This window comes from Tauraco erythrolophus, chromosome 5 (genome assembly GCF_009769465.1).
Source record: "Tauraco erythrolophus isolate bTauEry1 chromosome 5, bTauEry1.pri, whole genome shotgun sequence".
NCBI classification, from domain to species: domain Eukaryota; kingdom Metazoa; phylum Chordata; class Aves; order Musophagiformes; family Musophagidae; genus Tauraco; species Tauraco erythrolophus.
The window spans coordinates 25,019,701-25,038,303 of NC_141469.1; the positions used below are offsets into that span (position 1 = coordinate 25,019,701).

Here is an 18,603-nt window from a genome sequence, read left to right on the forward strand (position 1 = left end):
GGTCTTCAGTGGAGATCTGCCAGCCTCAAAAGCCTTGTTGCCAGACACATGTCACTGGTCTTGGAAAATTTGACACATGCACTAACTTGATATTGTGTAGGCCGCACAGGACCCTGCCAAGTAGGGTGTCAGAGCTGGAAAGTAGCAGTGGTTTCACCGACTGCAAGAAACATCAACGGAAATAATTGCAAATATTGTTTCAGTGTAGACTGTAATTGAAATTGTTCAGAACAGGTTGGAGGATAAAGAGAAAAAAAAAAAAACACAAACCCACACACACACAAAAAAAAACCAACAAAAACCCCAGGTGGTCTAGAGAGAACTGGCAAGATAGGGAAAAGAAAGTAGCAAGGAATTTGAAAAAGCATTTCGTTCTCTGATATAAGTACAAATATTGAGTTAGCATTGACTTTCAGCTGCATACATTGATGAACACATCTTTGATAGGAAATAAACAAGACCTCATTTCCTTGTGGATCATCCAAGGAGTGTAAGCGTGACACAATTAAAAAGAAAGAAATGCGGATGTAATACTTGAGACAAATCTCATAAGGAGGTCTATTAGATAGTGACTGATGCAAGTAACTAGTTGAAATCCTATTTTTAAGAGATATATGATAATCAAAGCACTGTAAATGCAGTCAAGACATTTCTGTGCCTCCTATAGATGGGCCAGATTTGGGGCTTTTGAACTCTAAGGCTATATAATACCTGCCTTTATGCTATTAACAACAATTCTGCATCGAAATAGAATGACATAGTTGGAACTTCAATATTTTAATCAGAAATGTTCATTTAATACCTGTAAACATTGTGAACTCTGATGTCCTTCCAACAGTTACTTCATTTGTCAGAGATGTCTATTAGTTTATAAAGCTTTGCTGAAAAAAAAAAAATGCATAAAGCTCTGCACTACAGAAGTCAACCTAACTGTTCAGCCTGGAGAAGAGAAGGCTCCGGGGTGATCTTATTGCAGCCTTTCAGTACCTAAAGGGGGCCTACAGAAAGCTGGAGAGGGACTTTTGACAAGGGTGTGTAGTGATAGGACAAGGGGCAATGGCTTTAAGTTGAAAGAGGGCAGATTTCGATTAGATATAAGGAAGCAATTCTTCACTCTGGGAGTGGTGAGGCACTGGGAACAGGTTGCCCAGAGAAGCTGTGGCTGCCCCATCCCTGCAAGTGTTCAAGGCCAGGTTGGATGAGGCTTTGAGCAACCTGGTGTAGTGGAAGGTGTCCCTTCCCATGTCAGGGGGGTTGGAACTAGATGATCTTGAAGGTCCCTTCCAACCCAAACCATTCAATGATTCTATGATTCTGTAATGATCAAATATTGTCATCAAATGAAGCTTTTTCTTAAACACATAAACAGATAAAAAAATCTTTGCTTGCAACCAAATAACATTTTGTTGTTCTCCTATTCTGCTTAAGAGGGAGACCTGAAAAATACTAAAAGGTTGTTTTTAAGGGATGCTGAGATGTCTCAGAATGTCCTGCATTTCATTCAGTGAATAACACTCATCCCCGTGACTCATAATATAACCACTAATCTCAAACCAACTAGGAAGAGATTGTCTGCAAGTGCTTTCTAGTGAATGAGACATAAAATCGAGGCTAGTGGTCATACCAGACACCAATATCACTTCAGTGAAGATTTCTAACAATTATTCCCACTAATCGGTTACAGACGAGTAACAAAGGTTTACCCAATAAATGTCCTGGACTATTCTAACACTCCTCTTTTCTTTGTTGCCAGATATAAACATTTCAATACATAAAATTTTCATAGAAAATATGATATAAGGTGTTGTTAATAACTATTTCATTACTTAGTAAAATTAATTATTATGCTTATAATAATAGAATAGACTTCTCTCAAGAGCTTGTATTAAAGCAGGTCATTTTTAACACTTTTCATTTACATAATCCTTCACTATGGGCTTCCATATGTGAAGGGAAAGAAAAAATGTGTACTATCTCCTTTTCCTCCACTTATTTTAGATTAAGAGAAGCCATGCAGAAATGATTTAAAAGCAGATTGCAGTTTGCAGCTGGAAAGCAGTTGGTGGTTAAATGAAGAGTTTGTAGTGGACCATTTGCAAGTGGATGTCTGTGAAGGAATTAGAATAATTTCAAATTCTGGAGTAAACATTTCTGACCTTCTAAATGGAAGCATCTGTAAGATTTCATTTAACTGATAAGTGGGGGGATTCTCAGCTGGTGTAAATTAGTGTGGCTTCAGTGAAGCTGATGGTTTTGTAACAGTGTACACCACCCGCATTTCTGTCCCCTAAATTTCTACTTTTTAAATGTATGCAAGTGTAACAGCATCAACTTTGTGTACTGACATCGTCTGAATAAAAATATGCAGTTTAGTCTGTGAAAACCCTGATGTTTTCCTCTGTGTGTCCTCAGAGGAGGCATTGCAAAGGAAAAGATGCTCTTTAACTAAAGGAAATATTCTGCAGATCAATATTCTTATACAAAGCCCCCCCTCTCAAACAGAGAGGGATGAGAGGAAGCTGCAGAGACATCAGATCTCAAGGACATTGGGACAGAAACCTGGCTCAGAAGTACACAAGTATGCTGACACTCCTATCACCTGCATTTGCAGAGATATAGATCACATTACACACGTCTTGGAGAGATTTCTTGAGGATGTATCAGAAAACCTGTCTCAGGTTGTCAGTCTTGGCTCCTCCAACTGCATTTCCTTGTTTTCCCCTCTTACCGGCAACCTTCAGTTCCAAAGTAGGTTAATGCTGACATATGTCTTTATCTGAAAAAGCTCAGATAAGAGAAATCCAGCTATAACTGGTTTGTTTGGGTTTGTTTTGGTTCTGGTTTTTTTTTTTTTTTTTAATTGGTTTGTTTTCTGCTTTAGGTTGTGATGTTTCTGTGACCAGTAACTGTCTGTGTCTTGCAATCACACCTGTTATTACAAAGATAAGAAACAGCTTTTACACAGTGTTGTCCTAAGGCCATTGGTGGTGATAACCAAAGTATTGAAGTGTTGTGTGTGAGTATGTGTTTGTATTTTAAGGGTTTTGAAGGGTGAAAATGAGCATGGAGAAACCAGCAAGATACTTAAAATCCAGTGCCTAATCTAAGATTTATGGAGTGTGTTTCTTTTAGACAGTGGGAAGAAAGTGAATTATTTACAGGATCTAAAAAAATCACAACCTGGAAGTACAGGAATGTCTTTTGGGGAAGCTTGTAAAAAAGATGCCCTTACGATGCTAACATTTTTAATTTTGGGGGGAGAAAATCATTCAAAACATACATAATTTGTCCAAGATGCAGTCACTAGCTTGATCCTTAGGAGGACTGGACAATCTTTGTAGTTATTAAGAACGGGTTTTATCTCATGCAACTTAGTTGTTTAAGAATTAATCATCTCGTACCACACAACCCCCTCCATTGTCAATGGAAAGAAGCAACCCCATGTGGTGAAACATGTCCCATATTACAATAGACATGTAAGACAGACAGGTGCTCTAAAGATGCCTGTTGCTATATATTGAATATAGAAGGAGCTCAAATAACTAGATTTTATTCAGTATTTCTAGCTAGTAAAATTAAATGACATGGTCCTACCCTGAAAACTATCACTGCTTTCTTAAATGACAGTGTGTGCTACATAATGGTCTGAATTTAATTAAATGACACAACTCTTAAATGATGGCAGGGTATTCTTGCCTTGGGGAAGAAGTTCTAGTAGACGTACAACTTTACCCCCACTCAAAAAATAATAAAAAATAAATGAACCAATGCACATATTTTACCTAACAAAAATCAGTGAAATATGTATGTCACACTTGCCTTGTTACCTAGGAAAGTCCCACCAGTTGCCTTTTCTGCATTTTTGATACCTCAGTATGCTATAGGATTCAGTGTAGGCTAGTAGCTAGAAGAGGAGGAATGTATTCTCACCACAGTGATCTGGGAAACTCTAGTTCAAAAATACACAGAAATACAGCAATATTCAAAGTATATATACAAATGAAGTATATATACAAATGAAAAAAAGACCACCAAAACCAACAAATTGCTGCCTCTCAAGAGTGAAAAAGTTCTACTGTTTAGGCAACTATTAATATCATTACAGATATAAATTTTTTAGGCTGTTCTTTTTTGAGGAAACTTAGATACCAGTACGTGATTATGGGTAAATATCAATTAATAGGGGATCTCTGATAGACAAGTGGCCAGGTCACGGGACACTGAGCCCAAGGGCACCGAGTTCAATCTCCACCCCTGCCTTTGGGGAGGGTGTGGGCAGAGGGGTTGGAACTAGATGATCTTTAAGGTCCCTTCCAACTAAACCAGTCTATGATTCTATGAATAGTAGCAGCTACCACTCGGGAACTAGTAAGACCAAACCCTAATCCTGAATGGTCTTTCAAATCAAACTGCTGTCATTAATAATGTTTCTGAAAATCCTTGGTTATTGCCAAAAGACAAGAAGTAGTTCCAACAGTGAATTATGCGAAACAGAAAAAGCAATAGCCACAAACCAACCAAAGTAAAATATTCCCCCCCCGTCCCCACCCCAAGTTCGCCCTCCTGTGAGAAGATAAAAGAAGAAACCACACATGGCTGATATTAAACACACCACTTACTTCACCAGTTCCCCCACTTGAAGCATTCAGATATTATGGTGATGTGGACTGCATAAAAAACATACATAAAACAGAAAAAGAGAGTCTTCTTCAACCATTTACATACTCAGTTTTCATAATCTCTTTATTTCATTACATACTTAGTTTTAATTGTCTACAGATCTGGATAAAACTTGCTTGGATCCAGGCCAACGACAAGATTTGCACACCTGAGGTATTGATATCGTGTCCAGCTCATACTTCATTTATATTTTATTGGCTTTATTTACTATATGGGATTGCAAGGATGTGGCTTACCCAGTTTTCTGCATAGTTGTGATTATTCATGCTACACTGGAACCAATTACACTCACTGTGATCTGGTCACAATTTTGTAAGGTAATTAAAAACTGCTGAAAGCAATTGTTTTGTTTTAGGAGAACTTCTTGTCCGTAACATGTGTTTATGAGCAGGTTATTTAGTGAATGGCATCCTAGAACTGAAGTAGTATTGTGGAAGCGCCGTGAAGAAAGGCTGTAATTCAGTGTTTTATTGCAAAGTGGCAAGATAATAGACATACTGGAATTTTTCTGTCTTGTCCTTTCCCTGTGGTGACTGAACCTTTCTCTTTTGCAACTGCGTAAACAATGGCCAGAAGACCTGAGTAGAGAAAGGATATCTAAGCAACCTTTTTTGTCCCATTTATGCAAAACTTACTTTATTTTCTTTTATTTTTTAACTCCTCAAGAAAAAAATTAATGATTAAGAGGAAAAGAGAATGTACAAATAAACAAATTTTCATTCTACTTGAGGTTATTCCCTAGCAAAATTGAAGATGGAAAAGAGGTGATTGCAGAATCTCCAATCTAATTGCTTAGAATAAATGCTGAAAACTAAAACCATTTATAGGAATTTACATAAAAAATGGATGAAATCAGAGCTGAGTAGAACAGTAATTCACATTCACACCATTCTCTTAAGAGACTTCTCACCATTCAGTTTCTTTAAAAATTTATTTATTCTGTCTTCTTCAGCTCATCCATAGAGGGACCACACAGATTTTCTAAAATGTGTTTTCCTGACCCATCTCCCTAGCTAATAGGTAGAATTTTCAATTCCCAGTGAAATTTAATCTCTACTTACTTCTGGTAGGATATATAGGTTAGCCTTTTCCTGACCCAAAATCAGTCTTAACGTGTCAGAAGAAGACTATGTATTGGTACATTTAAACGTAGCTTTCTGCTTAAAAGCACTGATGCAGCTTATGTCTGTTGTTCAAAATGTTTTCCGTCTTAGTACTAAGCTTCTCTTCATCACTTTAAAAAGGGCTATTGAACATGAGCATAGTTTTTAAAGAGTGATGTTGTTCAACATTTAAAATAAAATATTAGGACAGATATATTTTTGAGCAGCAATTTACGCCTTAATAAAACATTGTGATATTGAGTTTCTGAATAAACTGTAAATAATGGAACCATCTACCCAGGGGATGATGAAAATATAAAAGTATATCAAGATTTGGTAGCTTTTGGATCAATAGATAATCTTTCCACCTGTCTCCTGGAGGCTAAATTACTTGATTAATAGCAGTGAGTATATCTTCAACATGCAACATGGAATGTGTTGGGAGACTGAGCTCTCCCAGGTATTTCAGCTTGTATCTAAAGCAGCAGAGAAGACAGAGGAATGTGTGAAAACAGTGGTCTCCAATTTTCTTACACCATTTTAGCTGCTATTATTATTATTATCATTATTATTGGTATATTAAAATACTAGTTTCTAAACTATGCCTTTTAAAGCAAAAGGACAATAGTTCTTTCAAATTTCTCTCATTTAATTGTCATACAAACTAGTTTTTTGTATGCAACGTTACATTGTAGGTCTGCAGTTTCTGCTCTTTTTGTGTGTTTCTTGGCATTCCATCCCCTTCTTGAATAGGTTTCTATTGTCAGCCATGTTCATCTGTCATTGATTATATATTTTTTTTTTAAATAATATGCTCAAAATAGTGGGTTTGCATCTTACACAACTGTAAGTAATCCTAACTTTTCAATATGAGGATATTTATTACCATACTATCTAAGCCCTCTTTATAATAATTTTGGTAGTAGCCACTTTCTCTCTCTCATATGCTGAAATTTTAACTTCATGATTTCCATATTGGTCGTGTTTGAATTTATTCAAAACTAACAACACAGTTCCAGTGTGGAGCATCTTCTTCCAAGGTTGACTGTGTCTCATCCAAAATGCGCAATGTCTCTAGTCTGATTGGCCTGACTGTACGTGTCTTGATTCTGTGATATTCTCTAGAGTTAGAAAGGAGTGTCCTATTAAATACCTCCTGCTGATCAAAAGAATTCTGTAATGAGCAAGTTGTGGGATATCAATGTCCTTAATAGCTGTGAAAAATGTTGTGGGAGATTTTTATTCTACTCCAACAGCATAAACTGTGAACAGCTCATGAAAAGAAGAAAAGGAGGGAGAGAAAAAAGTCTTTTTTTCAAAAGCAAAAACAGTGCCATATCTTAGCAGAGTTCATTCTAGCAGATGCTGAAATTTCTTACCATCCTTAAGTGCTTTTTGTTATTCTTTCCCTTCCTAACTAAATGAAGTTGAAGTTCCCTGTCTAAGTACTTACCTTAATACTATGAAGTTTTAACTGTGAAGCTTTTTAGGCTGTGCTGAACAGAAAGAAGGCAATGATTGTATTCTGTTTTTTTTTTTTTTATTGTTCAAGTAATGTTGTTGACAGTAGTTGTGATTGTAGGCATTTTCTAGAGTAAAAGGACACTACCTAGTTTTCTTCCAGTAACTGGACATGGATGGGTTGAAAAGCTGCTCAACTTCTCATGCCAGGTGGCAAATAACTCTAAAAAATACTTGAAAAATATATTCAGGGAGCTGCATCTTATGTTGCAGGATCTGGGAGGGAGACTTCAGCCTTGGGGTAGAAGTGCAATGGAAGACCCATTTATGACCTGGGGGACTGCAGACAGCACAGCCCCTGAGCCCATGGAAATTAGCTCATCCTGATCATAGAATCATTGAAAGGTTTGGGTTGGAAGGGACCTTCAAGATCATCTAGTTCCAACCCCCCTGCCATGGGCAGGGACACCTTCCACTACACCAGGTTGCTCAAAGCCTCATCCAACCTGGCCTTGAACACCTCAGGGATGGGGCAGCCACAGCTTCTCTGGACAACCTGTTCCAATGCCTCACCACTCTCAGAGTGAAGAATTTCTTCCTTATATCTAATCGAACTCTACCCTCTTTCAGAATAAATTAAACAAGCAGAGAAAAGCTCTAATGAAATTAGGGTGGGAGTAACACAGATTGAGAGAATCGTTTGAAATTATCTTGAGTAAAAACAGTAAGCAAATGCCGTTAATGGTCACTAGAAATCAGGAACCTGATTAATATATTCTACTATAACAAAGTTATCCTCATTACACTGTGAATAGATATAATTCTGTCCACAGGAACTCTGAATACCAATATATTGGCATTCAAGGAATTCTGTGCATTTCTCCTCCTTCTCTTTTTAACCCAATGCCAGCAGCAATTTTTACTTCCTTTTTATCCCGTCTCCAAAGTATCTTTCTTCGCTTTGCAGAAACAGATTAACAGAGAAATGCTATAAGGCTCAATACCAAGCTTTATGTGGGTTTTTTTTTTCAGAAACACAGGAAACGACTAAATTCCTTTCTATCCCTTCTAGGAATGAAGGCCAAAAATTATCACAGAGCAACATTAATATAGGAGTATTTAAGGACTTAAATAAATAAACTTTAATAAACTTATATTTTCAGCACAGACCAGATGGTGTTTGAAAAACCTTCCTGAAGCTATGTAGCATCACATGCCAAGCTATTTATTTTTCAATAATGTGATTTACTAAACAAATTTCTCTTTCTTTGAAATCATACAGTGAAGAAGGGGGTTTGTGTCCAGATTAAAAGGTTTTATAACAGGTGAAGGACACTTAAAATTCCTGTATGAGTAAAAACTGCACAGAACATGAGAAGTCTCTCTATGACTTCATCCCTATTCATATATATTAAGGCCCCCAACATAAGGAAGACATGGACCTTTTACAGCAGGTCCAGAGGAGGGCCGTGAAAATGATCCGAGGGCTGGAGCATGTCTCCTACGAAGACAGACTGAGAGAGTTGGGGCTGTTCAGCCTGGAGAAGAGAAGGCTCCGGGGAGACCTCTAGCAGCCTTCCAGTACTTCAAGGAGGCCTACAAGAAAGCTGGAGACGGACTTTTGGCAAGGGCATATAATGATAGGTCAAGGGGCAATGGGTTTAAACTGAAAGCCAGGAGATTTAGACTAGATATTAGGAAGAAATTCTTCACTCTGAAGGTGTTGAAGCACTGGAACAGGTTGCCTAGGGAAGTTGTGGATGCCCCATCCCTGGAAGTGTTCAAGGCCAGGTTGGATGAGGCTTTGAGCAACCTGATGTAGTGGAGGGTGTCCCTGCCCATGGCCGGGGATTTGGAACTGAGCGATCTTGAAGGTCCCTCCAACCCAACCCATTCTGTGATTCATATGATTCTATGATATTTGTTAATAAAATACTGCCTTTGAGAGAGCTTAGCTGGCTCTCTGTCCACTTGGTCTTGTAGCCTGTTTTCCAGCACAGACTGGTTTATGACAGTTAGCATCTCAGATAGCATGTAGGCTTGATTCGGGCGATTGCACAGAGCAGAGAGTTTTTTTTAAACAATGCAGAACAGGATTTTCTCTGGTTTGGAGGGAGAAGGGTCTGGCCAGATGGATATTGACAGTTTGTGTTGTGTGGCCTAAGGGTCACAGAAGGGCTCCAGTTGCCTTATGTTTCACAATAGGATGTACCTTAAGGGCCACTGTTTATGTAATTTAAAACTAGGCTAAAAAAGTTACAGGATAAATTTGAGGAGAGGCTTAGGAGAGCTGTTAGATGTAGGCTACCATGGGCCTGTTCTCAATGATAGTTTCCTCATATAAGCAATACAAAACACCCAGGTTAGGAACCTAAATTACAAATATTTACGTCGATCTCAAATTTTTTATTTTTTTCCAATGACCTTTTAGGGAATGTCAGGAGCCTTTGCTCCTAAACACTATGCTTTATCAGATGTCTGATCTATTCACTGTCATTGTATCTTGTAGCTGACTACCCTAGAAGTCCCAAGTTCCTATTCAGGACAATATTCTGACCCCCTAAATGGGTGCCAAGCATTAAGTGCTTGACCTTGCACATCAGTGAACACAAAACACATCTGCACTGCATGAGATCAGTGAAGAAGAATTGTTAACTAGTTGCTTTGTTTGAGAGCTGTAAAATACCATCCCCATGTGGCCTTAAGTGTCATGGTGTTTGCTTTTTGATTATTCATGTTGTGTTAATATTCACTACAATATGCACAGTTTAGCAAATTATTCCCTGATTTTAGAGGGGAAAAAAGGTTATCTTTGTCCCTGCAAGAAATGTCTTAAAACGTTTTGTGTGGTTTTGTATCTTTCTAAGTCAATGCATTAAAGCTTAAACAATGAGAAGGAAGAGAAGAATTTAAACAATATTACAGAAATTGAATTATTTGACTGGGAAAATAAATCATCCCAGAATGCTAATGTCACCAAGGATACTTGGTTCAGCTAGTACACAGCACACAGCCTGAATAATTTAAAATTTTCTTAGAATATAGCTTTGTACTCTTAAGAGATTAGGAACCTGGTTGAGACTTGCTCATCTGGCAGTACTTGTTGCACCATTTCAACAGTTAGGAGAGGTTTCATGTACCAAACTTATCTGCCCAGGTCTGCCTCGGTTTTGTTGTGGAATTTCGTCTTGAAAAAATATAGGTTGTGTGCACATATGACAGCTGCTGTCTTGGACGAAATACCAGGGACTGAATTCAGGGCATCTAAAACTAAAAGTACGTACTGACGTTGCTTAGGCTAAAGAGCCACAGTTCTTCTTTAGATGGGTACCAGAAGAACTCAGTCAAATGATGAAAACAAGAAAAGTGAGATAAAAATATCAGCGGGTTACACAGATGCCTTCTCTTGTATCATAGCAAACACTTTCGCTCTCTATTTTCTGGTGTCAATCCATATGATTAACTGCAGAATTTGTAATGGGTTCTTTTTAAAAACCTAAGAGGTAAATTTGTGTTTTATATTAGATTCTGGTGATACCTGATATTTTTGTGTTTGAATTTCTAGGTAAAAATAGGGGATGAGTTTCACAGATATCTAAATGATCATAAATGCATTGGCCTTGTATCTTAATTAGAATTACAGACAATCATAGAAAGCAGGTATCCCTTGAATCAATGCTTAAAGCAGAAGGCTGGAACACAGGCCACTTGCCAATGTGGCCATGTAGCTGATAACAGTGCTGTACATTTGAGAGATCATTATTGAAAGGGTACATTTAATCCCCATCCCACCCCGAAAGTGACTTCTCAATAGTTTCCAGAAATGTATGCTATTAGGCTCAGCTTGAAATAGAAAATTCCTCTTAATCATATGCAAGGAACAGTTCTAAATAGCAGTATTTGAAAACAGCGTTGGGAAGGAAAGAGTGCTGCCAGAAAGAATGGAAGAACATTTTGATTCTTGATGAAAAGCTATCAAACAGAGTTCAATGTGGTAAAAGATATGATAAACCTTTAGAGAAGCAGTTTTCTCTTAAGAGAAAGGTAATACAGCTGGCAAAGTCACTTAATGCTTTTTGTGCCATTGAACCTAAAAAAATATTTTTCTTTCATTCATTATGAGACACAAAAAGCTTTTTTCCACTTTTTTAATCTTTGTGAGGATTTTCGCTTTGAGACTTCCTGCAGGAAAATGTTTTAAGTGGAGGTCTTCTTTATACTGCACCTAATGTCTGCCAACATGATTCCTGTTACAGGCGTAGGGACCATTTTCCTTCTGTCCTCAAGCTGTGTTGCTGCTTATTATCATGTTTAACATTCCCAGTGCCTGGCAGGATGGAGATTAGAAACTCTTAATATTCGTTTTATAGTGAAAGGTCTTGCCAGATTTTTGGAGCATAGGCTATAATATATGCACATAATTTATCGGTAGAAAAGTTCTGAACTCTCCAGTGAGTCACCTTAATCTTTCTTCTTATCATTTTAGGATTGTTTTAAAATAATCTGCTCTGCCCCCTGCAAGTAAACATGTTAAAAACATTACATTGGAAATAGCCAACTTGATGGAAGTAAACAAAAAGAGATGCATAGATTTCCTTTGATAAATCTGTACTATTTTAAAAAAAAAAAAAAAGTTTATATTTTCTGGAGTGTTTTTCTCTAACTCCAAAATTTCATTTTCAACAGACTGGAAGGAAGGAGAAGGGGGACCCACTCAACATTGCTATTGACAAAATGACCAAGAAAACACGAGACCTCCGAAGACAGGTAATCTAAGCTTTTTGTAATCCTTCTTAATTTTCCAAGGAAGTCATTGCTTTTCAGCTCCATACTGGTTTCACCACCTGTAGAAGTATAAAGAATTTGTGTCCTTATTTAGATATGACACTACATTACACTCGACATTAAGCAAAGGCCTAGTATTTCCTGAGCCAAAAAAAAAGGGAGACTGAAACGTATTCCAAGTGTAATCCCCAATGGTCTTAATATGTAGGAGGGTAGGCAGATTGGCCAGACCTTCACTGGCTTTGCAGCCCACAGCCCCAGCCATAAAAACACTGGCATATGTGCTTATTTGTATTTATTTGAATACTCTCATTGAAATAACAGGAATGATGAGCAGAATATGAAAAAGTTTGTATTGGCAGAGTATTTTCAAAGAAAACTTCTAGCTACCATATTAAATAAAAATCCTATGAAGATACGCAGAAGGCTAATAAATAACAGGTTGCCCAGAGAGGTGGTAGATGCCTCATCCCTGGAAACATTCAAGGTCAGGTTGGATGGGGCTCTGAGCATCCTGATCTAGTTGAAGATGTCCGTGCTTATCACGATATGGATTGGACTAGATGACCTTTAAAGGTCCTTTCCATCCCAAACCTTTCTATGATTCTGATTTCATGAATAACTGTAAAGCATAGTGTAAACCATAAATGTTGACTTTCTTATATCATGTTTATCATTGTGTTTAGCAATCAGACTGAAAGATTTGTTCTAAAAGCTTGAGACAGGAAAAAAATAGAAGGGAGAACATAAAACAAAAGCAAGAAACCCTCTATAGGTTTCTCTTTACCCTTTTGAAGTTAAAGCAAGAGGGATTGCGTCCTTTTACCTCTTTTTTCTCCTTTTGAGATGACCCTAATTCTGCATTTTCTGTAAAAACAATTTAAAAAAAGACTACCTGGCCAATCAAGGTTTGCCTCTGTGAAAATGATCCAAAATCCACATATCTGGAAGACCATGTAAAGACTTAAATGTATCTTCAGTACCTATTTGCAACATGATAGTTTTGGAAATAATGGCCCTTATAGGCATTTTGAAATCAGTGCTCTGCACTGCTAAAACTCAGCTCATTTCATCTCTTCCTCAACTCTCAGCAAACGTATTTGAGGAAAAGACTCTCAGATCTTATTTCTCCAGATAATAAAAATATTGCAATGGACTTACAGACAATATGAATCATTGACTCTCCTTTATAAAGCCTGGCATCACATCTGTTGCTGAGCTAATGACAGAAGAAAGATCTCTGCTGTTCTGACCTCCAAATTTGTGGGATCCTAGGTTCTGCAGCGGAGCTTGTACCATGTGTTGCCTCCCACCTCTGTTCTTATTGCTTGAAGGAAGTAGCAGACTAACACATGAGTTGCTGTTCTGTGTGAGGCTCTCAACAGTTGCCTGAATTACTCATCTCTAAAGCCAAATTTACTCCGGAACGTGATATAAAAATGGCACCTTTCTTAATAAACTGTCTACTTCTCGTGTATAGTCAGCCCCATGGGTGTTGAATTCAATCTCAGAAAGGCTGGAACTCTATATAGGGGTAAAGTGAAGCATATATATAATATCTTCCTGCTTGGAGATGAAGCTTTTAATATAGTTTCTGATATTTATGAAAGTTAATCATGTAGGTATAATGTTTATTAAATTGTGGCAGTTGCAAGTAAACTAATCAAGATTAGATCATAACTGTGCCGGGTTTTGGACAAGCGTAGAGGAAGATGGAGTCTCTGCTTTCAATAATGTGTATTCTGACTATAAATCATTATCTTTTAGGATCATAATCAATGTTCTGCTTCATCGTATGTATAACGAACAGCATACACGTGCGTGTCTACACAGACCTGCCTATACATCCCCTGCTAAATTTCAGAATATGAGGATGTCGATGAGGACTTAGTTTAATGGCTGGGGAGAGGATTAAGAAGAAATGAACCGCAGTTGAGATTGCAGTGTTATACTATTTCAGTCTTTCTATTTTGGACTAAATCATAGGAGACAACACCAACTTTGAATACCATAATGCCTTTTGGTTTTAATGAATCGCTTTTAAAGCAGCCTTCCTTGTCACATTTATAAAGCTTAATGTTACCACCGTAAAACTGGACAATCTACAAACTATGTTTTGGTAATGAAGAAGGTATATATATTTCATGTGGTAGTCAGGCTCCCTTGCAAGGCTTCAGTAGTCAACCATCTAAAACTGATTTTTCTTTCTCGCCCTGGGTTACTTAGCTCTTTATTTCTGAGATTGTATTTGATTATCTACAGAACACGCAGACATGTGAAATGACTGTGGTTGGGATACACGGTGCTAAAATCCCATCTCACAATTTACAGTCACATCAATATTTCCTTTTCTGATGGAATTACATCTTTTATACTCATCATTAAAACTCTCCTGGGCATTGGAAAACTATTACGGGGATCTAATTATATGTCTTAATATAAACTGCCAGTAAGAACATCAACCTAAGTCAGACTGAACTAGTTCTTGGAAGCAGACAAGTCTCACCAGCTCATAGCTTACTGCTGCCATTTCTTACTTTGTTTTGAACAAATTGGAAAAAGCACAGAGTTCTGTGTGTGATAACAAGTTATGCCAATTGGCAGGATTTGGGGTGTTTTTCCCCCCCAGTATGAAAGTCTGTCAAGAAAAAAAAAGAAAAAAAAAAAACACCAAAACTAAAAGCTAAACAAAAGCATCTTCAACTGTGTGGTATAGCAAACTAGACCAGCAGCAGGGTGCTTGTTGATGCCAGTTATTTTGTTGATTTGTTTTACCTCCGTAGGGGAAAAAATATACTAACCCTAGAGTTTAAATACTACAGCTTATCATAAAGCTGCCCATACACAGTATTTCAAGCATTGCAACTCCATGGTGACATTGAAACAAAGATAAGCAGGAAGGACACACCAAAGAGTTTGGCTGACACACAAACTGGATGCCTAGCGAGGACCAGCACGGTCTATAGATCATTTGGAGTTGTATGAGCACGGCACCAGCTGTTCTGCTGTCACCACCACTGGTGTCCCACCTGTTAGTGCCGCTGCCTCCTGCCCTGCTGCCATCGTCTCTTTGCCTCGTGTCCTGTTCCAGTTGATCAGCTGAGCTTGTTCAGGCTGTATTAGCCAGTCGGTTTCCCTGCAAGGTATAATAACCAAAACCATTAGTTTTCTCTTAAAGAGCAGATATCTGTACACCTATTAATTTTAACAGAGCAGCCTGCCTGCAGTATTCTATACAGTCGACTGAAATCAAATAATTCTTCGTTTTCATCCGTTCAAGCCAGACTAATAGTTTGTATGCCTCCGAGTAGAAGGAAATGTAAAGAAATAGGAAGATTTTTTACCAGTGATTCTCAGTTTCTACTGGAAGTGATAGGCTTATATAGCTTTTAAGGACAGTTAATTCACCTCCTGCAGGCTTAGGTTTATGTCATTACTAAAGCTAGTTAGAAATACTTTATGAAATAATACCCAATGGAAAATTTTCACTTTCTTTAAAACTGAAAACCATCAGAAATTATCCAGAAATTTAATTTTGAAAATAATAAAAAAAAGCCTGACAGTTGAAAAGGCACATTTGTGTTTTTTTTCAGTAGTTTCAAATTTTCATTTTGAAAGTTAGTAGTTTATTTTAGCTTCACATTGCAAATTTAACTATATACATATAAATAAATATTGAAAATTAAGAACATATTTTCAGTATTTTCAAGGACATTTTCCACTGTTTTAAGGCATTTTGATAATTTTGAAATTTTCAGGTTTTCTTCCAAAGTAGAAACATTTTTAAAGTTGGATTTCTGGTTTTCCTTTCAGTTTTACACAACAAAACTTTATTATAAAATACATTAATAACAACTGTGAAGTGAAAAGTCTAGAAATAACTACATTACCAGTTGCATTTTGATTAATAATTTTATATTTTGAATATTTAGACTGATGTCCTGGGCACCACAAAAAGCAAAGTAACATCAACATCCTATCAGTAGCTACACACAGTTAGCTAGGGTGGTGATTTTGAATGTGGAAAGTTGCCATCATTTCTGGACTCGAAATAACTATGTTCATTCTCATGCTCTCTGGTTTTCATATTTCTTCTCATTTTCTCACATCCATCGTTCTCCTCTCTGCTACTACCTCATCTGCCATAGCTCACTTTTTTCTCCAAGCTGGTTGGTGAAATGCAGGAAGATGTATGGTTGGTCTTGGCACCTCCTCTGCCAACTGGCCAGCTCGTACCCCCGTGGCGGTCAGCCAGCTGGTACGTACATTGGTACACTGGCCAGCCAGCTACTGATTTCACAGAACAAATTTCAAACAATTTCAAACAATAATTTCTTTGAAATTAAAAATTTCAAATTTCAAACAATAGGACGCTAATGCATTTTCCTGCCCAGAGAATTTTTCATCAAACTCCAGCTATTTATCATACTTAAGACCTTTTCTGTCTGTCAGTTGGTTTAAAATTGACTAACAAAATGTATTTGAAAAAAATGTACAGATTTACAGTAATAAGCCTCATTTCCTGAGAAAACCAGTCTGAAACCAACGCCCTTTATGATCAGGACTATGGTCCTGTTCTGTTTTACTTCATTGTCTGCAACAACACTTTGAATTTTCAGAGATATATTTAATTTTAGGAGACCCTACTGTGCTACTTTGCTAGTAATATTGGTATTGTATAACTGTACCATGTTACCATCCCTAAGGAAACCCTTCAATATAATTTCTGCCATGCCATGGGACTTGTTTTCTCATATGATTTTCCAAGAATGATTTTCATGTGTGGCTGTGGTTTGTCCTTTAAAAGTTGGTTATTTAATCTCAGCTACTTTGTAAGCTGACAGTTGAAAGATAGGCCCTTCCATGATTTCAGTATAGATTTGAAAGTCTCCCTCTTTCTTATGAATATTGATGGAGTTTAGAATATTGATTGCATCTTCTCAGCATCTGCTTTATCCCAGTAGCCACTACTAACACTCTAGGGATGGTGACACACTTTCAAGTACTCAGGACCAGGTTTAACCATTTAGGAATAAACTAATATTAATAATAACTGTGCTATGGTGTCTTTCTACCAGCCACACACTAGACTTGTTCAGTAACATACTTTGCAGCAGCCAAATAATAAAAAAAAAAATAAAAAAATCCAAGTCATATTTGCCCTTCCTATACCTCTAATCAATTCTTTATGTATTCTAATCAATTCTGTTATCATCCATATTCTCTAGCATGCTTCCTTTCAGTTGCACAGCTACAATTATTATACTTCTTATCTTTTAGTCCTTGATAGTACTGTTTTAATAACTAGATCAGGCTTCAAGTCAAAAACTAAAAAGGTTAAAGGTTGATGAGGCATGCCAATTTGGTAGAACAAAGATCTTGGGGAGAATTTATTGAGAATATATTCAGTTTTTGCCTACTTCATAGGGCTCTGAAAGGACTCGCAATTTGGTGTACTTTCTTTAATATGGGTTACAACAGCTTGAATTAGATAACAGGCTTCATAATGTTCTTGGGCTTATTTGTCATATCTTTTTTTTCTAGCTCTTGAGAGGCAGCGTATCTCCATTTGCTCTTTATGTCAGTCACTTCCACTTAGATTAAGTTGTATCACTACTGTTTATGAATGCTATTTGTGGTAAAAAAAAAATTGCTTAGCACTTTGAAACCTGCCAACAATTGACGTAGGCTCTAGAGAGACTCTCAGAATAAAAACACATGAATATTAGCTCATGCAATTAGACTAAAGGGACACCTAAAACTGAAAAGACGTGTTCCGTTGGAACAGATTTTATTGCAGCTAACCCATACAATGCAAATTATATTATGGATAGACACTTATGTAATGTGTTCAGTCTGTGGACTTAAATCTTTCTCTCTTCAAGTATATGCACAGTTTGCTTCTTTACAGTATGTAAATGCTTTGAAGAAAACACAGGACCCCCTCTGAAAGATGAAATTTTATCATCGTCATTTTGCAGTAAAGCTACTGTCTCATATATATATATTTGACTTGTCAAATGCTGCAGAGAGGGCCGGTGGCACCTAGAAATTAAATCTTACTGCCCTGAATCATCATTTACTGACTTAATTTTTTTGTTTATCCTCTGTCCCTTTTAAAATGCCCTATGAAGACAAGTGAGAATTCCTGTCCAGTTTTAGAAGAATAGTGTGAAAGACAGTAAGGTTGCTTCTGAAGGTGAAGCTGCCTCGACTTAGGTATTCTGTGTTGTACCAATTTGAAGAGGTACACAGCATCTGCACATGAAGATATAAGCCCAAGGGAGGTATGAGTGCTCAGAAAACAAAACAACTAAGATCTTCAGAAGAAAACAGTGAACCTAATTCTAATTAAACTTAATAGATAACCAATTCCTTTGAGCTCCTTTAAGGAGCTGAACAGCACATACAAAGAAATAAAAACTCATCTTAAGGGAGCGAGGGAAGAGAAAAAGACAGCTCTGAGAACTCACACCAGCTGATGTCAAGTATGGAAATTGGGTGATAATATAAGGAAGCTGATTTACCTTCAATCTCCTATATACTCAATGGAGAGTTCACCTTCAGAAGGTGG

General features: G+C 37.2%; 1 protein-coding gene across 5 annotated transcripts in view; it reads left to right on the forward strand.

The window, feature by feature from the left end:
• The window catches only part of CTNNA2 (catenin alpha 2), a 492,413-nt gene that overhangs the window by 346,013 nt on the left and 127,797 nt on the right, over window positions 1-18,603 (forward strand). For all 5 annotated transcript variants that reach the window (XM_086612567.1, XM_086612566.1, XM_086612568.1 and 2 more), the window contains one exon: window positions 11,931-12,011. In XM_086612567.1, coding sequence (XP_086468693.1) covers window positions 11,931-12,011 — 81 coding nt within the window. The remainder of the gene's footprint in view (window positions 1-11,930; window positions 12,012-18,603) is intronic.